We start from the raw sequence: 24676 nt of genomic DNA on the forward strand, positions 1-24676 counted from the left end.
GATGAGCCCGAGCCGGAGCCTAAGCCCTGGCCAGAAGCGGGGACCAGCTCCAATCACCCCGGCAGCCTGATGTCGGAACACTTCCTATCTTCCATCTCTGCTGTGGATATTGAAGCAAAAGCTACTGATATGAAGTCTGTGCTCCCATGCCTATGATATTGGTATCATTTTTCTGAAAACAGTGCTTTTTGATATGAACGTATTCACCGGCACTCCTGGCTTCTGGTTCTGACTTCCTCCCAATATCTTTTTCATTTCCTTTGTTGCCTGTGTGGCAATAATGCCATTTATTTTTATACCCTCCTTCCCCAGCCCCATTTAGAAAACAGTGAAAGCTGTGGTCTCAGGTTTTCTCAGCCAGCTCTCAGATGAGTTGTATTCTGATGGTGTAAAGAGCGAATGCTCCCGGTTCTTTCTATGCGGACCTTGCTGGATTTAAAAAGCTCATGTACCCTGCTTGCCATGAACAGGCAAGCAGAAGCGTACAATTTAATTTGCAGTTTCAGGAACACTCAGGAGGCAGTGAAAGCTCATTTGAGCTCTTCTTTCATGTGTTGATCTTTGAGAACTTCAACATTCTAGCTATTTTGATGTTACCTGATTTTTAAAGTTTTATGTGTTTTTGAACTGAGAACCTCAATTTGAAATATTAGATGTGAATTCATAAATTTCTCAGCCACTATTTTACAAAGTTCAATTCATTTACTTTGGTTGGATTTTTTGTTTTGTTTTCTTTTGTTTTATAATGGAGAATTAAGATTTGTTTTCACATTTCTTTAAGATTCTGTCTCATGTGGACTTATACCAGCTCAGTACTGATAGAAAAATCTCATTTGAAATTATTGATGGACTAGAATACTCTGATGATATTAGAATTTTATGAAAATGACAAAATTTCTTTGCATGGCCATCTTGGCGTTCAGTGACCGGCATTCTCCTGACTGCAGGCCTCATCAGGTCTTCCTTGTCGTTCATTCCCCAGCCCAGCTATTTTTATCTATAAGATGTCATGACAATAATATAAGGTGATTTTGACCAAAAGAATAATTTTCTTTTATGTTTCAGACAGCTGATTCTGATTTTGGAACTCTACAATTCCAATGATGTTTATGATTACTTAATGCATATTGCTTTAAAGTTATGTGCAGATAAGGTTTCTGAAGTTCGGTGGATTTCCCTCAAACTAGTAAGAAATCAGCCTTTTCTGTATGACTTTTTTGGAACTAGAGATGTTTATATATCTTCCATTTTAACTCCTTAATTTTTTGGCTTAGTTTGGCAGCTTTACCTTTGAAGCCAGTTTTTAAATTTTGAAGTTAAGAGTTGTATTATGGTTTTATCAATTTGTAAAATAGCTTTTTTGCTAAGCAGTATGCTTCAGGATGGAAGTTGTAGTTAATCATTTAATATATGAAACCCTTTAAATAATGGTTTAGTGTCTTTGAGAAATATAGATTGGGTTTACTCTATAGCATAGTTTTGTTGAACAGTATTTAGGAACAAAGATTCCAGCACAGAAATGTTGATTCTGTCTCATGTGGACTTATACCAGCTTAGTACTGATGGAAAAATCTCATTTGAAAATATTGATGGACTAGAGTACTCTGATGATATTAGAATTTTATGAAAATGACATGTTCCTAAATATAACGATTTGGTTATTATGCCGGGGACATCTTTTAGAATTTGGAACCTTACGATTAATAACATATTTTTCTAATGCTGGTCCCTTCCTAATTTCATTTTTATGAAGGGTTTTGAGTGAGTGAGTACATGTGGGGGGACAATATATTTAAACATCTTTTTTTCTCTGTGTTCTCATGATTACTTTCTTCCATGCTTATAAATTCATTTTAAAAATGAAAGTGTCCATGAAAATGTCTGGTTCCCATGTAAAGTAGTATTCATAATTCAAATAGAATGGCAGCATTAAAATTTGCTCTTCAAATATTTTTTCACAGGTTGTAGCAATTTTGCAGAAGTTCTATTCAAACAATGAAAGTGCACTGGGGTTAAATTTTATCAATGAACTCATCATACAGTTCCGGCACTGTCCTAAATGGGTTGGAAGGCAAGCTTTTGCTTTCATTTGTCAGGTTAGTGTGGCCTGGGGAAGGATCTGCCGTGGGTATATATTTGATAGGTTCACCCAGAGTGAGAATCCCTGTCCTTGAGTACTGTTTAGGCACTTGGAGATCGGTGGACCCAACCCCCTCATCTTACAGGACTTGGACTGACTTGCCCATGGTTACCCAAGAGGACACTCATCCATTCCATTGATATTAATGGAGCATCTATTATATGCCCAGCATACTTTCTATGCTAGAGACAGAGAGGGAAAAAGCCCCTGCTCTGTTTTACTTTCCATGTCAGGCGAGGGCCAGACCCAGAGTCCTGCTTTTGCCATCCCATACCACGGTTGTGCCAGTCATTGCACTTCCCTTGAGCCTAATGCCTTGGAGGGAAGCGGAGATGCAGAACAGAGCAGTAAGTTAGGGCAGAGATTTTTTAACCTCTTTAACGTAAACTGCAAAATGGCAGATTTCTAGCCAGCTGTTTATAGTAGCATCAGAGACAGATGAGGGGTTCATACCAGCCCATACAACTGCCTCAGATCACCCCGTCTAGATAGCATCTTGGAAATGAGGATGTGATTTATGTTTGCCTAGGGACAATGGCAGTGCTAAATGGCTACCATTTCTTGAACTCCTCTGGAGGGCCAGACATCTTGCCTGACATCTAATCTTCAACAATTAAAGTAGTTGTATACCAAGCATGGCACACAGCTTTCTTAGACCAGTTTTTTTTTTTTAATGAGGTAGTTGAAGCCCAGAGAGGTTAGGTAACTTGGTCGATAACACACAGGAAATATAAAGGCATGGGTTTTTTCTTGCTAAAGTGTTACTTTAAAAGTTTTCTCTTTTTTCATGCTCATCTTCAAGCATGAATGCTTATGAACCCAGCACCCAGCTTTGTCAGTTATACAGTTAAGTCGTGGTTGAGTGCTTGACCCCAGACCTCAAAGCCTGCTTTCTCTCCCTCAAAACCACCCCAGCCAAAAGACTTGCTATGGCTCCCTATTGGGTATGAGGGGCATCACAGGGGCACTTGAGGAGGTAGAGCGTAAATAACACACTTAGGAACTGCAGGCCGGACACTACAGCGTTTTGTAAAGAAAAAGTCAGTGCTCCAGATCATTTTATGAAGAAAACATAAACACAACAATTTTGCTTTTACTTTTAAATTCTTTACCTGAAATTTAGAAAGTCCATGATGAAATAAACAAAAGGAAAGGCACCAACTAATTTTGATAAAAACAAAAATGAGATTTTTTGTCTTTTACCAATTGTTAAAGATTTAGAAAGCCCTCCAACAAAAGAAAGGGGTATTAAGCCAGTATACCTCGTAAGGGCCATATTAATTATCATTTTAATGCAGCTCTAAGGAAGGATCAAAACCTAGAGGTAAAGAGGGCAGACCTTGGAGTTAAAACCATTTGGTTTGAAGTCCAGTTGATTTCACTCCCTTCCTACTCTGTGGCTATGGGCAAACGAGCCTCTCTGCTTCACTTTCTTCATCTGTTACGTGGGTTCATCATCTGTTATGTGGGGTGACAGCACTACAGACCTACTTCCTTGTGTTGCCGTGAGGCTTTAGTGGGGTTATACATAGGAGTTACCTAGAACCGTGCTCAGCACATAGAAAACAGTTGTAAACCTCAGCTGCCATTGCTTCATAACCTTCCACATTAGTGCAGATGACCTTTTAGTGTCATTTAGGGTTTGGAATCCAAATAGCTGGGTTGGAATTTCAGCCCTGCTGCCACTTACCGGTCCTGAGCCCTTTGGGTGTTACCCCCACATGAGACCAGAATGCTCTCACCCATAAAACTAGACCAATTCTGATTCCTGAGGTTGGGTCCGCGAATTAAATGAGATAATGCACCTAAAACTCTTTCAATTGGGGAACATTATGCAAATGCTAGTGTTTATTGCAGGAGTAATATTTATTAGTTATTTGCAGGGGCTGGGCCCTGGGCCAAGGCTTTGGGATTTGGCATAGGTGCAGTCCTGCCCTCAGAGCTCATGGTTGTATGTGATAGAGGTGATGGTTCTTACCTTTCTGGCGGGCCAGATGTAGTGCGGCTCTACTAAACAGTTTGAGTAAACCACCCGCATCTTCACAACATCCTTATTGTACTGATGAGGAAACTGAGGCTCAGAAAGATTAAGCCACTCATCCAAAGCCACATACCTAGTAGTGACCAAGTTAGGTTTTGAACCTAGATCTGTCTGGCCCCAAAGCCTTTACTTTCCTTACCAAAAATAAAATGTTTACTGTGTTTCTTGTTTCTAATCAAATTCAATGGAGATTTTTAAATTTATACACAAAAACACACACACATACACTATTCAAGCTTATAGATCCTGAGATCACTTCTTCCAAATTAGAGAAGTGTGTGTTTTTAGAAAAAACATCCCTATCCCTATTTAAAATGTGACTTTCTGGCTGTGTCTTTCTTTTCATCACAGTCAGTGGTGAGTGAGGAATGTATTCCTGTGGACCAGTTTGTTAAACACTTACTCCCTAGCCTTTTAAGCCTCGCATCGGATCCTGTGCCAAATGTCAGGGTTTTGCTGGCCAAAGCTCTAAGGCAGACACTATTGAAAAAGGGTATGTGGACCACTTTTCTAAATCTATACAATTTAAACTGTATCAGTTGTTAAGGCAGCAACTAGATTTCTTCTTTAGGTATTTTTGTAGCAAATACTTAAGATTTATTAATGTAATTTAATGTATTAATTTTTATGCAGTATTTATATTATTCATGAAATGACTACGGAAGCGAATGTAGTTCAGGTTTCACATTTAATAAGCAAATGCTAAAGTGCAAAATATTACATAGTCTTCTAGAAACGAAAGGATCTTTCGTAGATTTTGAGTTACAAACATAAAGAGAGATTATGAAAGCTAAGAAAAGTAGCAAACTTAGGCCTTAACTATTTGTTAGGTTTTAATGGTATTATTTTGTAGTCTGTGAGAAAACACTGACAGCTCAACCTGTCTGTTATTTTAAACCTGCATAGCTTATTATCAGATTTGTTTGCCTTGGCTAGTTCGTTTCTACACCACATATATAGGAAAACATCTTAACCCCTGCTCTGTTATGCCCTGCACTCTCTGTATCCCTTCCTGTACCACTCCCCCCACCCCATCCCATCCCAGCAATCCATCCCTCCTGCTTGAGTCTACATATTGCCAACTCTTTTGTATAGTAGGGAGGAAAAGACAATATTAACTTTTTTTAGTTCTTGTAATTTTCAAAATATGCATGCCTATGGTTCAAAATGTGAGAAATACTCTTTCATTAAAGCAATTTTATCATTTTAGAGAAGTAGATAATTATTCCATGTGGAAATGTTTTATTGTTCTGAGAGGTGGCTTAAAACAATAGCAACAACAAAGCACACTACAGTATGTTGTAGAACGCCGAGTTCATGGCACATGAGATTCAAACTCCTATTTTATGTCTTTAGCATATTTTAGAAATGCCGGTAACCCTCATCTTGAAGTCGTTGAAGAGACTGTCTTAGCTTTGCAGTCCGACCGGGACCAAGATGTTTCCTTTTTCGCCACCCTGGAGCCCAAACAGCTGAACATTACAGACACTGCTGTGCTAGGAAAACAGAATTAACTGCTCTGTCATCAACAACAATCTGGTCATTTCACACTTGGCACATTTGGTTATCACCTGAAGGGGCACTGATTTTTTCATACCTGCCGAGAAAGAAAAGATTTCTTAAACTTTCATACCATGCACTCAGATGACCCTTTCTCATCTGCGGCCACAGGGACTGCACCCAGGATGGGCACCCACATGCTTGGCGTGTCCGCTCCCTCACGAGTCTGATCAGGAACAGTCTGTTGAAAGATTGCAGAGCCAGCTGGGCTAAATGTGTTTCCAGACCTCCAGAGCCTCTGATTGCCTACTAGTGATTTGTTCCCCCTATTATATACTATATTATTTAAAATCTTCCCCACAATAAAAAAGTTTATCATAAGCTTTAAAGTCTCTAATAGACTTGCACATTTGCCTTCCCTGTAAAATATGGTTTATGGTGTTATATTTTATTTTTAACTGAAATACTGTAAGTAACTCTTGATAGGAAGAAAATATATTAATGTAACATTAGCCTCCTAACAGTGAACAGAACAAATTCATCATTTAAATTTATGCTTCATTTTGAGTTGCTGCAAATATAGCCCAATTTGTTTACTTTTGAAAAATGAGATTATTTAAAAAAAAATCTAAATGATTTACTGCCTTCTTTATATTATACTTTTATTATAAACTGTACTTGGAACTTTTCCTCACGCACTTACCCCCCTACCCTTCTTATAGACACTGTATCCGTAAATATATGTATTGGTCTTTGATGCCAGTATAAAGCTGAAGGTTTGTGCATTTTAGTATGGATAGAATATTGTAGCTTAAGAAATGTTGTGCAGGTATTAGAATCTTAACAAAAATTTAGGAAACCATAGTTCTAACCAGTTTATATACTTATTCCTGCAAATACCTATTGTTTGGGGGGTTAAATTAAGATATTCTTGAAATTGACTTAGTCTTAAAATTTAGACTAAGAGAAAGATACTGTAGAATTTAAACAGGTTTTTCATTAATGACTACTTCATTCTATAAACATTTCATTAAATTCTACGTACATGTATACTTTTTTTTTCTTGTCTCTGTTTTTATGTTCCAAACGCAGGAATAAGGGAAGGAAAGAAGAGCAATTCAATTGAGGTTCAAGAGCTAGCTACATGAAGGCATGTCAGCTATTTCCATCCTTCTCTTGATATATTGAATTTCCTGGTATACAGGATGTTCTTGTTGTTTTCTCCTCAAATTCTATGGAGCTGATTCTTTGAACAGATAGGAAGGAATCCATATTTTGCCAAAGAAAATAAAGTACATGTGTGAGAATTTCAAATTGTAACCCAGGATAGCATTTTGGCAACTTCAGCATAGAGTGAGTTAATCAATTGGAGGCTACATATTAAAAAAAAAAAAATCAATCCATCTTGTGTTCAATATTTGCCTAAAGTAAATAAATGGAGGCAGTATTTTGCTTCAGTAACAAGCAATTTTTATTTTAATTTTTTTTAATGCCTAGAAATTGAGATTGTCATATTGCTAAAATCTGTTGATATAGCAGCAAGTAGAATTATTCAACTGGAATCTTGTTTTCTGTGCAGAGCTTAATTTTCCATTAAGGAAAAAAATTGCCTTCAGTTTGAGTTGTGATATGTAGAATTTGCATGCTGAATAAATAAAAACATGCTCATGGAGATGGTAGGCAAAAACAGGACTCTTCAGTAAATAAATTATCTAACATTTCAGTTTATGCATGAACATTTTTCTATTATTTAGTATGAATCCTGTTCCAATGTAAATTTTTTTTCATGACATTTCTCTGCACAAAGGACTTTTAAAACTTATGTATATATCCTCTTTTGTAACAATTGAGATTTTTCTAAGATTGTTCTGGTTCTTCCTTGCCATCCTCTCTGTGGTCCACCACCTCCGCCCACCCCGTCAGTTTATCTCTTGTGTTTTTAAATTGCTGATAGGTTTGGGTTTTGAGTGTTTGTAATTTGATCATCACGTGTAAACTTCCTGTTTTTTTGAACTCTCTGCCTCCTCTCCGGTGAATTAATGGAAAAGCACAGATGGTTTCTCTCAGATAGAGCTCGCTTGAAAGGTATTGTAACACTAAAACAGTCTGAGCCTTTCCCTAATTGGACATTTCCCTCCCAAGTCACTCTTTTTATCAGTACCTTTCTCACACCAAAAATTCAAAAGCATTTCCAAATTTGAGGGGTTTAATAGAGCTTTCCAAATGTACCTGAGGGTGTATGTCCTCTTTCAGGGGTGACAGGTTGTCGCTGCCAGGGTCTGCTGAAGGGAGCCCTATTTCTGCCATTTTTTTTTTTCATTCATCCTAGGAATATGGCTTTTTTTTTTTTAGCCCAACTAAAGACTGCACGTTATGACTTTCTGTAGAGGAAGCATGCAATGATAATTTAGAGAGTTTATTCGCACATAATTCCTCTAGGTGGTTTGCTCCGTGTAATAAAAAGATTGTATTTGAAAAGGACACGGAGAAAAGGTAACATTTTTCCAACAGCGTCAAGAATTCTGTTTTCTCGGCCAAAGAACTGATACGAACAGCAGCTTGGAAGCTCCCAGAAGGATTTGGGGAGGTGGCTGTGTGTTCGGCCAGCGGTGGGGGCACTGCGGGGGCACCGGGCTGGTGCCCAGCGTGGCCCTTCGGCGGCGGCGTCTGTATTCATCTCAATAAACCTCCCAATTGTTTAAGGAAGCGCCTGTGCCCTTTGCCATTATTTAAGAACCGTTTCCAGTGTCCTCGGGTACGTCCCCTTTGTTCATTGCTGGCTCCTCCCCGGGCGCCGGCCGCCGGGCTGTCCACGTTGGGAGGGGGTCTCGGCCCGTCTTCCGGGAGGGACCTCGCCGTGTCGCGTGGTGGGCGGCCCGCGCTGGGCCTGGGCGTCACAAGCGAGGCGCGGGGGCACCGGCCCCGAGGCCTCCGGGAGGGGGCGCTGCGGGGGTCGGCCGGCGTGGGGACGGTCGTGACGCGCGGCCGCCGCCCCCAGCCGGGATGACTGTGCAGCCGCCTGCGGGGCCATGCGGCGGGCGGCGGCGGGCGCGGCGAGGGCGGGCGGAGCGCGGCCGGCAGGGACACTGCGGGGAGCCCTTAGCTCCGAGGCCCCTGCGGGCCGGCGGGGCGGCGCAAGGACCGGGTCGCCGGGGGGCGGTCGGTCCAGGGCGGGCTCGGTGGGCCCGCAGCCTCCGGCTGGGGCCGGCGACCACAGCCCGCGGTTCGCAGGCCACTCGCGGGCGGCGAGCCTGTCACCCCACTGGATCCCTCATGTCTTCGTTATGCGGGTGCGGCTGGAGGAGACGGGGGAGATGTTCCGAGTGACAAACTGCCGCGGCGACATGACCGTGCGGGAGCTCAAAGAGGAGCTAGACCTCATGGTCGGCATCCCCTTCAACCTCCAGCGGCTCCAGTACTTGGACCAAGGTGCCCTGCCGGGACCCCTTCTCTCTTCCACCCAGGGGACGCCTGGCCCATGGCTGAACCCCAAGCCCCAAAAGGAAGCCTGCCTACGTGAGGTTCCCCAAATTCCTTCATGCCGGGACCCCAGACCTCAAAACCCACTCCACCCCCCTCAAAACCCCAGATAGTAAAGCAAACCCTGGCTACATGGAAACTTCCCAATCCCAAACCTCATGACAAACCCTGTCCAGAGCAGAACCCTAATCCAGGAAACAAACCCTGCCAGTATCAGGACACTGAAGTAAACCGTCTACCTCAGAACTGCCACCCCCAGCAAATCTAGTCCATATTAGGACCCCGAATACCAAAGCAGACTCTGCCCTCGCAGGATTCCCCAGAAGCTCAGATCCTTGGCCTTCCCCACGTCTCAAAGTAACCGTGTCCACATAAGACTTCAACGTCTGAAACAAAGCCTGTCTTCAGTAGGACCCGCGAGCCCAGGCAAGCATGCCTGCGTCAGGACCGCAAACGCAAGTGAAATCCCAGGTCCCCATGCTGGACATGTGAACATCCAAAGTCCAAAACCTCCAGCAGTTCTGTCTATACCAAGACACAAAAACCGGAAACAGACTCTGCCCATTTCAGAATATACCCTGTCCAAACCTAGAATGTATCTGCCCAAGACTGAACCCTAAATCTCCAAGCTAACTATGACTACATTGGAACCCCAAATTTTCTAGCAACTGTGTCCATGCCAAGATGTCAAAGCCTGAAACAAATTGTGCCCACCTCTGGACCCCTAAATCCAGAACAAACCTGCTGAAGACTGAACCCCGTATCTCCAAGCTAATCATGACTACCTTAGGACCCCGAATCCTCCATGGAGTACCCATGTCATGCCAGGGTATCAATGCCTGAAAGAAACCCTGCTCACTGCAGGACCCCATGTCTCTGAGCAAACTGCCCACATCTGAACTACAAGTCCCAGAGCTGACTGTACCCATGCATGACCCTTAATTCCAGGGCAGATGTGCCCAATTCTGAAGCCCAATCTCCAAACTAACTGTTTGTTCATCAGAACCCCAATCCATTAGTCACCTCTGTCCGTGTAAGGACTTCAAATGATCCCTACCCGCATCTGGACCCCAAAACTCAAAGCAAACTCTGCCCACATCTGAAAGCCAGTCCCCAAGCTCACCCGTGACTACACCAGAACCCCAATCCCAGAGCAAAATGACCTTATTAGAACTCCAAACCATAAGACAAACCTTACCCAGATCAGGACCCCCAAATTCATGTTCAGTCTATCCATATCTGACCCTAAATCCCTGTATGAACCCTGACTACATCCGCCCTCCAAAGTTTAAGCCACCTGCAACCATGTGAGGAAACCAAAGTTCAAAACAAATCTTGCCTGTATGAGGACCCCCAAATTAAAAGTAAACTGTGCTCTTATTTACAATCCCAACCCTTCAGCCAACCTTATCCATTCAGAACCCCAATTTCCAAACAAGCCATGCCCATATCAGGATCCAAATCTCAGAGCAGATCCTATCACCATCAGGACCCCCAAATCCCAGGGCAGACCTACCTGATATTCTGAACCTCTACTGTCATGCTAACCATGACTATCTCAGAACCCCAAATCCCCAAACAAACCTTGTCCACAAAAGGACCCCAAAATCCCAGAACAAACCCTTGCCACGCCAGTACCCCCAAACCCAAAGCAAAGCTTGGCTTCATCAGAAACCCCCAAATGAGCAAATTCTGCCATCATCGGGACCCCAAATCTCAAAGCATACTCTATCCACGTTTGAACCTCAAATACTGACACTAACTCGGTCTGTATGAGAACTCCCAAATCCCAAGCTGTGTCCTAGTCCACATTAGAAGCTCAAAACTAACCCAACCGGAATCAGAACCCAGCACCCAAAGCTCCCAGTGACTAAGTCAGGACTGGAAAGCCTCCTGTCCAGACACAGCCTAGGTGGCAGCTACCCGGTGGGAGGGTAAGGACCCGAAAGCCCATCTCTCCCTCATCATCTCCTTCCCTCAATCTGAGGACCATGGCTTTCCCTGTCCCAGTTCCCTACAATATTTAGGATATGAGAACAGGATCGAGCCCATGGGCTCCACCATCTCCCCACCCGGTTGAAACCAAGGCAAAACACTTCAAGAAAACGAAGATATAAAAAAAAATCTCTGGGCTGCCGCACAGAGTGTGAACAGCCGATGTCGCAGAGGACTGCAGTTGTACTGCAGGGGCCGGGAAGCGATGGAGACACACAGAGCTCTGAAAGCAGCCTGCCTCCACAAGCTCCGTCCTCACGGGCGCTGCCCTTCTGGGACTCAGTTTCCTAATCGGAGAGCAGAGCCCTTGAAGCGATAGAATTCTAAGTACTGTCCCCCTCTACTTAGATAGAAATGACTTAGGAATGGCAAAATGTCCACTGCAGGCCAAAATACTCTCCTTAAAAATAGGTTAAGCATTTTAATGATATATTTATTTTCCTATATGAGTATTTGAAAGGTGCATCTGGACTTTTTTTTTTTTTTTCAGGCTTTATTTGGAAAGAAATGTATCTTGAACCCAGTCTGTATTTAATATGTTAAAAAAAAAAAAAAGGTATTGAAGGACTTAGTGACAGTTCCCAAACAAATAATTTGAAAATTATGTATCCTGAACTGCACATGTCTGGCACCCCCTTCTGTTAATCCATTTACACTGATGAACTTAGCTGAGCCATAAATTCAAGGAAGCTAAGAGGGAAGGAGGAAGATGGGGTGACTTAAATGTGATGTCATAATCCCATCACTCAACAAATACTTAGCAACTGTTAGAAGTGTGACCTCCTCTGTAATCTCTACTGCTGATGGCAAATGAGAATGAGAGAAGGTGCTAGTAGTTTGTGAGAAGATACTTTGGATCACTCCCTTTAATAACCTACTCATCTCAAAGGTTGCTGGAGAGGATTTTGGGAGATAATCTAAACAGGTGCAGCAATTCCAAACGTGTATGTGTATTTAAAAAGTTTAACTGAATACAAATGCACATCCTTAGAATGTTCTGTAATTCTCTTTTAATTCTGATGGTTCTTCTCAGAAAGTCTGAATTTATAAAGTGGTAGTAGATTCGCCCATTTATTCCTTTCTATAGAGAAGGCATATGCTGGGTGATGGCCCAAGTCACAGGGTGCTCTAACACCCAATATCAAGTTTTGGTGAATGACAATATGGGTTTCTTACCATAGTTTCTTGACCAGGGCCATTTTTTACCCTAGGGAGCATGTAACAATGTCTGGGGACATTTTTTATTTTCATAACTTGGGGAGGGGTGCTACTGGCATTTAGAAATGATGCTAAACATCCAACAATGCACAGCCCCCGCCATGCTTCCAACAAAAATTATCCAGTTCCAAGTGTCAGTAGAGCCCAGGTTGAGAAACCCTGCCCTAGATTATCATTTGAAAGATCCAACACCTTTTTGTCATTGTTACCCTCTGAGCCAGCTAATGATAGCATTACCCAGAGTTAATATTTTAGTTTAACTTGGGTAATAACATTGCGCTGTAATATATAGTTACTTCAGGCTTAAGTAGTTCTATTTGTGAGTTTGCCTCATAAAATGACTTTACTGACTCATGTGTTTTTTTGCAAGAGGACAAGTTATAATTACAGAATTTTATAAATTGTTACCATTGTCCTTTTTTGGTTGGGTTCTAGTTGAGCTGAGCCAAATTAATTTTCTAAAAAGCATTAACGACAACAAACAGACTCATGCGGAATCACCAAATGCAATTAGTGTTCAGTGTTCTAAAATTATCTTGGCGGTATTCAAGCTCAGATAATCTCTTAACTTAACCAATGTAATAGTTTATCTTTAATACCTTTTCTTTTTTTTTTTAAAGAAAAACATTATTCCCTGTAGGAGTTTTGATGGATGATTCTACATTAAAGTTCCATGATGTTGTTCCTGGTGGGATTATTTCATTATGTATCTGGCATTATGATGGATGGACAGAACTGGTTTTGGCGGCTGTGGACGGGGATCTCAGTAAGGTGTTTTCATGCTCTTTAATGGATATTACACGCTACCAAACAATTGGGGTGGGGGCTGGGAGTGAAATCACTAATCTTTAATGTAAACATTTGAGGAAATCAAAGTTTCAGAGTGGAAAAAAGTAAAATAAGAACTCGTTTCATAATGTTTATAAAAACTATATTCAGTATTTCCAGTCTCTCTTTTGGTTTGTGATTTCTCTGCTTACTTATAATTCATGACCCCCCCTCCCCTCAAGGAATCAAGGTAGTGCATTTTCCATTCCTGTATATATTTTGTAAAATTGAAAACCTAATTTGACACTCAGCAGAGAATTCCAGATAACTTGGAACTGCACAGCCCAAAGCAGAGGCTACGGTAGAACAAAAATCAGAGGGGAAAGACCATTCATTCCTTGCATAAACAGTGGGTGCCTACTCTTTGCCGGGCCTTGTGTTGGCTCTGGGCTGGGCTCTGGGATGGCTGGGGGTGGGGGTGGAACATAAAAACCAGATGTTTACCCAAAAGTGGCGATGAATCACTCTGACCCAAGGTGGCAAGGGCACATTTTTTTCTATAAAAGAGGTTCCCATGTTCCAGTGAAGAGCTATGAGCTTGTAGAGAAAGGCTGGGTCAGGGAAGGCCAAGTGCAGGAGAGATACTGGGATTAGGTCTGGGAAGGACTACGTGGACTATAGGGAAGCAGGGCTGGGCTGCGTCAGGTCTTCTCTCTGCACTCATAGGGCCTTGGAAGGAAGAGGGGAGCTCTCATGCTGGCTGTTTGCACACCTCCCTCCACTTCCTCACCTGTTTTCCCTCCTTTCCACCTGCCTCAACTTCTCTCACCTTCTCTCCACCACCAAGAATCTATCTAGTCCGTGGTGGGTTTTCTGGCTCTTGCTTTCGATGTGGGTTTTTTCCCCTCCTGTCTTAACTCAGTTTTGTCATCCCTCTTGTCCTATCCATTCTCACAGGCTGCTCCCCTCTACCACCCCCACCCCATACACACCCGACCCAACATCAGATGGAACCTGGAGGTCTCCTCCCGTGCTCCAAGACTTAATCCCCCACAAGATGATTACATTAAGGGGGCTGTTATTCGTCTGTGAGTAGAGTTCAGGGTATTCCAACAAAAATTGATTGGAAGGTCAGAAGCCATCAAGTCTCCAAAGAATTTTGTTTCCCTCTGGGGAGGCCATTTCGTGTCACCTGGTGTCTTCCTTCATGGCCATGACCACCTTCCTCTGAACACCGAAAAGCTATTTTCTCTCTTCAGAACATCCACAGGAATAATTTCCTGCCTCCTGAGCCTGGCTCATGGTAAATTAGTATTTCCTGAACATGTAAAGAGCATTAGACAGCGTCCTCCCCAATCCTTCCCTGGGGATTTTCCCATCTTTCGATTTGGTTTTGCACCTATCTGTTTCCATCACGAGCAGTAATTTGGTATTTGAACCAAGCTTTTCCCCCAAATGTCCAGTCATCCGTTTAGCAAAGTGCATCTCTACGTTTGGGGAATGACCTGAACTCATTGCATGGTAATTCCATTTATCTTGCCCAGCTGTCATGTCTAGGTATTACTGAAGATTCTTTCTACCAAACCGCAAATTCGCAACATTTGAAAGGCAAGAAGTGGAAGAAATGGGCATCTCAAAGGGCATTCGTGGCGCTGTACATCGCCTCGCACAGGGGCCACGTGGAGGCTGTGCAATATCTTCTAGAACACGGTAATGCTAACGGATAGCTGAGGGTATTCAAGAGTTGGGGTCTGTTGCAGGCACGGGGACAGAGTGGCTTGTCTTCCTCGTCCCTTCAGTGATGGTTTTCTGGCTCCATTTCTGGTCAGCCACCCACCAGGGTGTCTGTTGTGCCAGGAGAACCTGTTTAGGCATGTTTCTTGGGACATGTTAATCAGATGCTGTGCCCCCCACTCTTAGCCAGTTCCCAAGAAAATTCCTTTCTGCTGCAGTGAGATGGAATGTTAAGGACACCAAGAACTGAGGCTGGTTGAAGGGGCTGGAACATTCATGTTGTCTGCACTATCTCCAGCCCCAACTTCAGTTGGGATTTTGCGTGGGCCAACAGGCTCCAGCCCCAAGCTGGTATCGCTCTGTTGGTGGCTGGCCGATGGGCCAGTCTTCTTTCTCTGAAACTTTTGTTTCCCTCAGCAGATACCCACCCCAAACTCTCGTTGCCCCTCTCGTGCACTGGAGTGCACATTACACTCTCTCTCTGTCAGTAGAAACATAGGCTTTAACCAGCATTGTCTCTAGATGAAGAGGCTTTGTAGGAGAAATTCTGCAGAAGTATACTTTATCCTTCCTTCATGTGGTATATTTTTGGGATATGATGCCTTGTGATTGGGGTATAGATATTCAGGAACAGCAGATAGTTACAGACTGGCCAGCCCACCTGCTCCTTGGTAAAAGGAGAAACCTGTTATGCGTTGTTTGGTCTGTGGTCTGGGGCTCAGAAGGGCTTACTCTCCAAAATAGCCCCCTTTTTCTCCTGCCTCTGGCCTGGACTCCAGCCTCCCTCTATTCAGTCTTTGCTACCTCCTCCATTGTCCTTCCACTAACCAAGATGGGAAACTTCTTGGACAGAGGATATCTTTAGGAGAAGATCGTGTTGCAGTGGTTAACAGGTGCCCCAACTGCACTCTTCTCCTCCAATGCCACTCTCTACTCCCCTGTTATAAGATGAAATATGGGCTTTCCACAGCCCAGCAGTCCTTTAAGCTCATAAAAAGTCATTTTCCCTCTGATGGAACTGTGATGTATTTGAAAGCACCAGTTAAAAAATTGCAGCTAGCTTTGCAAAGTTTTCTGTCCTCGGCGGACAGCCTGCTAAGAGGAGGCACCAGGGCTGACGCCAGCGTTATGAGAGTCTATTTAAAACTTTTACCTCACCACCCAGCCATAGCTCATAAAAACCGTCTGCCGAAATGTCAGCTGAATTTAATTGAATTGCCTTGTTTTCTGTGTCATGATATTTGTTACCCAGAATTTGATTCAATTCAACAAGTCTGTATCGGACACCTGCCATTAGCCTATCCATCTGCAGGAGGCGAAGTGGAATCTGTCCATGAGTCAGCCTGTACGTCGTCTGTCATTTCCCGAGTGCCTGTCTTTTCCAGGCATCGGCCTCCGTGCTGGGGATGAAAACAGCAGTGATGAAAACAAGCATGTGTTCCACCCTCGTGGAGTTTCTCAGGGGCAGTCAGCAAATTATTCCCAATAATTAATTCCAGAGTCACTCGTATTCAAGGGGTTCTGAAAAAGTAGAGAGTCTATGGATGATATACAGGCTCTGTGTCAGGAGAGGGGAGGGGGGTTAGAGAAGGTTTTCCTGAGAAAGTGAATGAAACCTTGCCCAGAAAAAAAAAGGGTGAAAGAATGTGGCTGGCACAGGAATCACATGTGCAAAGGGCCTGGGGCAAGGTACACTGCAGGAATAAAGCGAGACTGTTTGGAGCATGGGGGTGGGTGGATTCTCAGGAGGTGGTGCTGGAGGGGTAAGGGGTTGGTGAAGTGAGATGGAAGGAGCTGGAACATTACCCCACCGGCGGCGGGAAGCCAGTGGGGGTGTTTGAACAGGAGCGTGACGCAGGCATTCTAGCTAGATTGTTGCCTGCCGTAAGCGGAATGGACTGGGGGTGAGGCAGCCTTGGATGTGGGGGTGTGTGGCACGGGCTCCCCACCCATGGCACTCAGGAATTCCCTTCCCAGCCCAGGCCTCCTGCTGGGAGCTTAGACCCACCTGCAGCCAGCTTCCTTCTTTTCTAGGGGCCAGCTGTTTCAGCAAAACTCCGTTGGGCAGGACCGCCCTCCACGTGGCTGTGGCCATGGGCAGGGTGGACTGCATTCGCCTCCTCCTGGACCACGGGGCCTCGATCGGCGAGAGAGACGCCAAGGGGGAGACCCCGATCTCTATTGCTCGGCGGCTGAAATGCAAGCCGAGCGAGCGGCGCATCTCCCTCTCCCAGTGGATGGTGAAGTCGGGGGCGAGGGATCCGACGGACCTGATCATGAAAAAGGTTTTTCAGAGAACAAAACCCACGTTCGGCTCCGAGAAGAAGACCAGAAATTAGTTCCCCGCTGGGAACTTTTGAGGCGAAGTTGACTTCGGTAACTTTTTAGAGTTCAATTCCACAGTGGCCCTTCCTAAGCAGAAAACAGGAAAACACAGCAATTAATTAGAATCAGATCCTAAATTATCTGTCCTGTTCGCAAATGACTGCGGGAGGGCGTTGATGGAGGCAGGTCAGTTTGTGTTCATTTGGTAATCCATTACGGGCCCCCGATGCCAGCCTTTAATTTTCAGCCATTTGTATATTGTATCCAATAACACTGTTTTGGGTGATGGGAACCAATTATCTCCCCTCCCTTCTGGAGAGGGCCCGATGCATCCACATAGCGGGAGTGTAAGGATAACGGTGATAGCACTATTGTTATTGTACAAAACGAGTGCTAGCGGATGTCGGGAGGTCATGCTCAGTGTGGGCTGTGGATTTCAATTTGTAAAATCCCTGGGATGAGATGTCCCAGTAGCTTCTCTGAGTCATCTTGGAGGGGTTTGGGTTGGGGGCAGAAGCAAAGCTAGAGTGGGGCGATGAGGAAGTTGGGGGTGGTGGTGCAGAAACGGTCCTTCTCCAAACACGTCCGCCAGAATGGATGCTCAGTGCTATTGCTCAGAGGTGATGCTTTGGCCTTTGACGTGGAGGAAGCTGTGGAGGAAGATGACAGCCTCCTAGAGAGGGAAGTCAAAGCCAGCACCTTCTTTCCTTTGGTTCCGTCCTCAATAGCCCAAGCACAGTTCACCTCCTCGCTTTCTCCCATTCCTGCTGGAACTGGATAGTTCCATCCTTTCTGTTGGGCAGACCACGCCTAGAACCTCATTTTGGGCTCCCTACATTACAAAAGCCATAGACCAAGGCCTGCAGGGGCCTGGTCTGCTGTGGAGGTGAGCAGGGTATGGGAAACACGAGGGGAAGGTGAGGACTGTCTGAAGGGGTCTCCATGAAACATGAACCTCAGAATGCTAGATCTTTCCAGAGTGGGAAGCCCAATTTTTTCATTTAGTGCCTGGTTGTCAAATGCGGGCCCTTAGAAGGTGGTATGGTACAGAAGGAGTGAGAAGATTGAGACCCACCCGGGGGCTGCTGTCCTTGTCAAACTCTGAATCACCCCACTGAAAAGAGTTGTGGGGACAACCTTAGGCTCACTGGAACGTTCCAGGGATCTGAGGCCACCCTGTGGAACTGCCATGGGTCCTGCTGGGTGATATGTATTGTCCACCTCCCGCCCCCAAGGGCCATCCATGTTTCTCTAATGCCCTATCGCCTAACGCGACTTCCGGCATCAAAATATATGGGGAAGTTCTCTTGACCATTGGCGTTCTGTGGAAGATGACACTGTCTCGGACACCCTTTCCGACTTGTGTCCCAATTACTGGATTTGGTTTTTAAAGTAATTGACTGCATTTCCTACTGTCAAGTAAAATGCTGTGGTTTTACACTCAGTAAAAGTGGCCAGTTCAGCAATCTGGTTGACAAAGAATAGGAGAAAAATAGCTCAGCATCAACTATGTCAAAACTGGGATCTTATTTTTGGCAGGCATTCTCCAAAGCCAATAGGCAGATATTAAATAACCCCAACTGTTGGGTCAATTAATTTAGCTAATGGGGTGTATGGGCGGGCAGGCGGTGCTTGTGCATTCTTTTAACTTAACAAGTGCCATTCATTACTCAACATCATGTGTTTGCCAGAAGCTTTGCTATGCTGTCTTTGTGGTTAGACAAGCCAAGCACCTGACACCCGTCCCCAAAATTTAGGGAGCAAACACTCCATCTTCACTTGCCCTCCAATTCAATTAAATGCTAAGTCGAACATCTGGGCAAATTCATAACTCTTTATGGGTGATATTTTGCCCAGTTGGCAGCCAGGTCATTGGAACACTCTTGTAGGTCCTGGAGACTCTTCATTTGAGGTGTTGCTTTCTTAACATCCTATCTATGATATTAAAACAGTCTGCATCACATACTAAATCAAATATGTCCATAGCCATAGATAAGAGTTGAGTTGCAATTGATTGATATCATGTTACACTTGATATTGCATTAAACGTTTTCTTTATTTTGAAGCTTTTTTCATGCTATGGAGCCAACAGAAAAAAAAAATTGGCAGAAGGGTAGATCTCAGACAGTTTTGTAAGACCCACCAGCCTTTAAGGTACTGGGTGATGGTCCTCAATGGTGAAAAAGCTTGGCCCTGGGATGGCCCAGACAGGCCTCACTTCTGCTTAGAGAGGGGATGAGCTTCTTCTTGGGAGGAGACACCAATCAGTCTTCTGGGTTATCACACCTAGCCCGTATCTGGCTGGCCTTGCACTCACCAGAGCACAAGGGCTGCCTGTCTGTGGTGGTCACACAGGGCTGGGGGTCAGTGTGTAGCCCTCAGGGTGAATCTTGCTGACTTTGCCGCGTGGCTTCTTTGGGTGGGTTGCTGCCTGCTCTGAGCCAGGTTTCTTCTGTGAAGGCAGATGGGTGATCCTCATGAAACCCGGTCCCTACAGAGTGGGCAGGCCTGGAAGGTGGGATGCATTCAATGTGTGCGAGCTCTTGGCGGCTGAGAGCTTGGGCGGGAATGCTTGCTGAATCGTGGGTGAAATTGCTGGCATTTGAGGGAGATGTGCGAATCATTTGGTGCCTTCCCTGGGTTCTCCATTTTCTAACCAGAAAACAACAGTGATCTAACCCTCTGTAGCTCAGTGCCCCATGAATGACATTTCACACTGTTGGGTTTCCTGGAAGCTGCACGAAGGAAGATTCTTCTTTGCCGTCAGGGGTGTTGCCCACCTGGCTACTCGGCATGCCTTTGTCAGCCCCCAAAGCTGTCCTGGGAAACAGGTGGCCTCTCCAGAGAGAGGCACATGCTCACTTGAGGCAGATGATGACAGCTTTGTTGGCAAACCTGCTCCCATTTTCTCTTGGCTGCCAGCAAGTGCAGAGCCAAAGATAGCAAACAGCCAGCCTACACTTTCCTGGCCCTCACGTTTCCTCCTCCCCCAAACGAGTTATAAACTCCTTTTTAAAAACTGTAACTGTCCTGTGTGTTTTATTGGAAGTTGCCTCAAGTCCTTTCTGAAAGCCATTGCAGCATAAATTTTTTAAAAAATCTTACAAATTGGGGATCTCAGTGGGTGGCTTGTATCTCTCAACCAGGACTCACTGGGCTGACTAGCTGCCCGCGATATCCAGCCGCTGCTCCCCTGCCTGTCCCCACCCCCTGGCCGCCACCCTCACCTCAAGAGTGGCTGTAGAGAGATGCCGAGCTTTCCCCGTGTGCTCCCATCTGTTGGCCTGGCCTCCAGCTTCCCCCAAACCTGGCAGCCCCTCCGGACCTGGGCATGTCTCAGTTACTTCTGCCACCTCCTGGGTCTCTTGGGCTCGCCTCTGGACTGGGCATTTTTCTTTCGCTCTCCACAGCATCCTCCATGAGGTTTTTTCAGCTGCTTACTTGGGCTCTTGCTTGTTTCCCTCTCCTCCCTGATGGACCTTTTCTCCCACCTTGATGCTTCCGTGTCTGAAGCAGGCTTACCAACCAAGAGTTTCCTAAAGGGAAAGCCCTCAGGAAGCTAGGTGGTCCTTGGCACAACATTCAGTAAATACTGAGCAGTTATTCCCATTTCAAATAACTTTCAGCCAGCCCTTTAGTTACTGCAAGGAGAAAGTCTTTTTGGTGTTAGTATGTTTTCAATACCACCCTGACTTGCCTTAACCTCTTTTCTAACAAGTACAGACCCAGAGCAGGATTTCTTAGACAATAGCATTTTGTGGGGCTGTTAAGACATGGTCGTGCTTTTGGTATACACACGGGCTAGGGTTCTGTGCCTCTGCCCGCGCTTCGCTAGTCGTGTGAGCCTGGAGCAGACTGTTGACTCCTAAGGGTCTCTGCACCTTCATGTGTCGTGTGGTCCCCTCCATTTCCAGCCCAACCCGGTCATGATGGCGAAAGGCAACGGCAGGTGGGAACTACATTTGGAGGACATGAGTCCCTGGCGCTGTGACCCCCATAGCACAGTGGGGAAGGCTGAGGTTTGGGGTCTGGGGCTGCTGGTTTAGAATTCTCCTCTGTTACTGCCTGTGGGCCAGGCAATTTCACCTCTCAGAACCTCGGTTTCTTCTTCTGTAACATTCGGACAAATAAAACCGGCCCCAAATTATTGTTGAAGGAATCAAATGGCAGCGAGCAGACACCTGTAAAATAGCAGCTATTATTATTATTATTATCAGCACCACTACTTAATTTGCTTAAAATGTTTACTCACAGGGAATCAATATATTCCTGGCTTCCAAAGAGCCTCATAAATTTTCAGCCAACCTTACAGAATAGGAGTCTCCATCCAGAACTGATAATTCCCAAAGTGAGAGATAAATAATTTCCCTTAAACTCGCTGATTTTGGTATGAGGTGGAGGCCTCCCTCAGCAATGCGCAGAAAGTGCATTCTGAACTTAAAACTCCAGGGCTGGTTCTGCAGCAGAGGAAAATAACTGAGAGCGGAAAATTCCAGTTGCCGGGCTCTGCCTCCGCAATGCCGCACTGACTACAGAAGCTTCCAGCAGAGGGCACAGAAACCCATTAACATTTAGAAAGATGCGGGTGTTTGTGTTCGTCGGAAATGTCAGAGGTGCTGCAGTCTGCGCCGCGTGGGAAACTCAAGAGCAGGGCTCGGGCACGCGGCCCGTGGGCAAGCCTTTCTGCCTGGTATCGTGAACCCCTGAGACTGTCTGCAGAATGTGTGTGTCTGCACATGTTTCTGGGGAGAACATTCATTTCTCTCAGCAGACCCTCAAAGTCTCCCCTTGTACCCCAAAAGGCTCATAAATAGGGGCTCATCCTCTTCAGGTGTCAAAGAAGTCAAGTCCACGTGCCAATGCAATGTCATCGCCCACCCGTGTGGTTGGGTGTGTGCTATCAATTTGCATTTGGAAGAATGATAAACACTGATAACCTCTGGTGTGGCTGTGTGTGTGTGTGACAGAGAGAGAGACAGAGAAAGAGAGAGTCGGCTCTCTTAAAATGCCTATACATTTGCATAGTCTTGCAGGATTGTGATCTGACAATATGTTTTCGAAATGCCTGACTTGACCCAGCTACCCCAATTTGTAAATACATCCTACAGAGACCAAACTCTGGTACACCATGAGAAGCATTTGTGAATGTTTATGACAGCTGTTTACGGTGGCAAATGCTTGGAAATACTCCAAATGCCCACTAGTGGGGAAATTGGTGGCACTTAGACAGGTATTAAAAAACGACTAGCTCTGTATGTATAGGTTGAGGGATGGCCAAAGGGGATGTCTGTGATAAGTTATTAACTGAAAAGCAGCAAGTTGCCTAGGAAATGTGTATGAGCCCATGAAGTTGAAATTAACAACAACAAAAAAGACAAACCCAATAAAGGGGTATTATAAGCTTCTTTGAGCATAGAGATACGCCCCTCACTCTTAATATCACCTGTGTCAGGGCAGTGGCCTTGCTTTCTATGCCTCTGAATTGTTACAACCAGTTTGTCTCTTGTAATTATGGAAAAGGAGGAAAAAGAAGACACCACCTGAGTTCTCCAAAGTTTGAGGAGAACTGTAGCGTAATTTACTGGGCATTTTTTCAGGTACCAAGCATTATCTCACTTAATCTTCTTGATTAAAAACCTGGAATTCAGAGGTTCTCTAATTCATGAGAGGGGCTTGCCACCTCTCAGAGATTCTGGATGATTTGGTAGGTTTGGGGCCAAGCCTGAGATTCTGCATTTCTAACAAACTCCAGGGGATGCTGGTGCTGAGTGGCATGGAGCAAGTTCTATTCCAGGCCCAGTTTTCATTGAAGAAACTGAGGCCCAGAGATGGTCAGCAACTTGCCCAGAGTCACACAGCATGTCAATGGCAGAGTGTGGATGCCTGACCATAAGCCGTGGTTTTCACCAGCACCTGAGAGCATGAAGCTTGCCAGCTCACGGAAGGCGCCCCTGCTCTGGAGGTACTCTCAGCTCCCACCTTATGTTGGGGAGGCAGGCTGGGACAAGGAGGCTCTGGGATCAGCTCGCCTGTGTAGACTGCTTGGGGGCTATCACCTTGGTTACTTCTTTAAGTTCCCCTCTCTTCTTGTAAAATACAGAAAAACTTGGCACTCCTTCTCAAAGCACTCTGTGAGGATCAAATGAGTGGTCTGGGAAGTCTTGGTGCAGCTGGGCATCCCCGGCAGTGTGGAGTGCAGGACAGACAAGCAGATAATCAAGCTGCACAGACGCTTCCTCCGTGGAAACCGGACCAGAGCCCCAGTGACCCCAGGAACCGGAGAGTCCTGGACATTTTCTTTCACTCTCAGCCTCAGAGGCACAGAGAAACTCTCCCCGCGCCCCCCCACCCCGCCTCCCAGGGGCCAGGAGACTCCCTTTCCCTGGGCTCGGAGGCTCCCGCCAGGTGGCGCTGCTGTGCGCGGCCGCCTCAGGTGCGCGGGCACCGCCGCCACCAGGTGTCGCAGCGAGACCACAGTTGAACTCAAAGCAACAGCCACGTCCTGTCCAGACTCACACCCGAGGTCCCCGGCCCAAAATAGAAGATCCTGTTGCTTTAATTTTCTTCCCTGCTCTTAGATCCATGTAATCCGAGGGCTTGCCACTCTCCAACCTTCTATGTTGCTTTGATCTGTGTATAGCATAGAATACGTTTAAAAACATGTAACTTCATGTGGATGGTATTTTCCTATAAAATAAATAGTATGAGAATTTAGAAGGGAGCACCGCTCTCCAATTCAAAGATCTCTCCTCCAGGGGCTCAATGAATTATGCTGTTAGGGTTGGAATAAGAGCTAACCAGATTTAGAGATAAATATCTTTCTTGGTTTAAACCCTAGAAAGGGAGGAAAAATCTAAACCATTCCTTCCAACTCTAACGAGCACTTTAACTGATGTCTCAGTCCTCCAGGAGGGGCTGCAGCAAGAAGAGCCAGAAAGACACATACTACTGTAGATATTTGGACACTTAAAATCCTCAACTTTATTTTCCCCAGGATAAGCGCAAAAAGAAGGGCTGTGATTTAAAATGAACATGCATCAGAATTACCATTTTTACCAAATTATATTTCAAAGAAATTGTCTCCACCTTTCAGCAAACTGTGGTTTATTTTATACCTGATTCATCCTACATACCGTTTAAGAATTATTTTTAAATAGTAAAGAAAAAAAGCGATTGGATCTGGTTTTGCCAGCCCTATGAAGTATCTCACTTGATTTCTGTAACAACCCTGTGAGATATCCTTGTCCCCATTCCATGGATGGAGACGGAGGCTCAGGGAGCCAAACAAAGCTCCTTCCCTTAAGGGAGTCTGTATCTTGTGTCAAAATTGAAGGACTTATGTCAAATGAAGGACAGATGGACGGACAGGTGCCCTAGAAATGAGATGAGGCATCTAAGGTGCTACCTACCCATTCATTCAACAAATTAAATTATTGTACCCTCACATGCTAAACGCTCTTCTAGGCCCTGGATAC

The 24676-nt window shown here is 45.0% G+C and overlaps 3 protein-coding genes across 17 annotated transcripts in view; 2 read left to right on the forward strand and 1 right to left on the reverse strand.

The window, feature by feature from the left end:
• The window catches only part of LOC143644265 (serine/threonine-protein phosphatase 4 regulatory subunit 1-like), a 121831-nt gene extending 114735 nt beyond the window's left edge, over nt 1-7096 (forward strand). For 4 of the 8 annotated variants that reach the window (XM_077113089.1, XM_077113050.1, XM_077113043.1 and 1 more), the window contains 4 exons: nt 1066-1186; nt 1962-2096; nt 4533-4674; nt 5538-7096. In XM_077113089.1, coding sequence (XP_076969204.1) covers nt 1066-1186; nt 1962-2096; nt 4533-4674; nt 5538-5695 — 556 coding nt within the window. In that variant the 3' untranslated portion in view covers nt 5696-7096. The remainder of the gene's footprint in view (nt 1-1065; nt 1187-1961; nt 2097-4532; nt 4675-5537) is intronic. The other 4 variants (XM_077113067.1, XM_077113097.1, XM_077113081.1 and 1 more) reach the window with 1 other exon arrangement.
• Nucleotides 1-8599, reverse strand: part of LOC143644312 (uncharacterized) — a 40970-nt gene extending 32371 nt beyond the window's left edge. For 2 of the 8 annotated variants that reach the window (XM_077113157.1, XM_077113165.1), the window contains exons 1-3: nt 7911-8586; nt 6727-6750; nt 5815-5922 (exon numbers count right to left, since the gene is read on the reverse strand). In XM_077113157.1, the coding sequence (XP_076969272.1) occupies nt 5815-5922; nt 6727-6750; nt 7911-7988 (210 nt within the window). In that variant the 5' untranslated portion in view covers nt 7989-8586. The other 6 variants (XR_013156618.1, XM_077113138.1, XR_013156606.1 and 3 more) reach the window with 6 other exon arrangements.
• A 41-nt stretch (nt 8600-8640) lies between these two features.
• On the forward strand, nt 8641-17341 carry ANKRD60 (ankyrin repeat domain 60). The gene is made up of 4 exons (XM_077113187.1): nt 8641-9110; nt 13015-13145; nt 14687-14852; nt 16911-17341. Exons 1-4 carry the CDS (start codon nt 8711-8713, stop codon nt 17213-17215), a joined length of 1002 nt encoding a protein of 333 aa, XP_076969302.1. The 5' UTR covers nt 8641-8710; the 3' UTR covers nt 17216-17341.
• The last annotated feature ends 7335 nt before the right edge of the window (nt 17342-24676 follow it).

Source organism: Tamandua tetradactyla, chromosome 1, assembly GCF_023851605.1.
Source record: "Tamandua tetradactyla isolate mTamTet1 chromosome 1, mTamTet1.pri, whole genome shotgun sequence".
Taxonomy (NCBI): Eukaryota; Metazoa; Chordata; class Mammalia; order Pilosa; family Myrmecophagidae; genus Tamandua; species Tamandua tetradactyla.

Bases quoted from the DNA above. Each gene is read 5' to 3' on its own strand.
- ANKRD60 (XM_077113187.1), top strand. From the start codon at position 8,711: ATGCGGCGGGCGGCGGCGGGCGCGGCGAGGGCGGGCGGAGCGCGGCCG. The intron at 9,111-13,014 runs GTGCCCTGCCGG...TATTCCCTGTAG, and splicing joins GCTCCAGTACTTGGACCAAG to GAGTTTTGATGGATGATTCT. The intron at 13,146-14,686 runs GTGTTTTCATGC...TATCTTGCCCAG, and splicing joins TGGACGGGGATCTCAGTAAG to CTGTCATGTCTAGGTATTAC.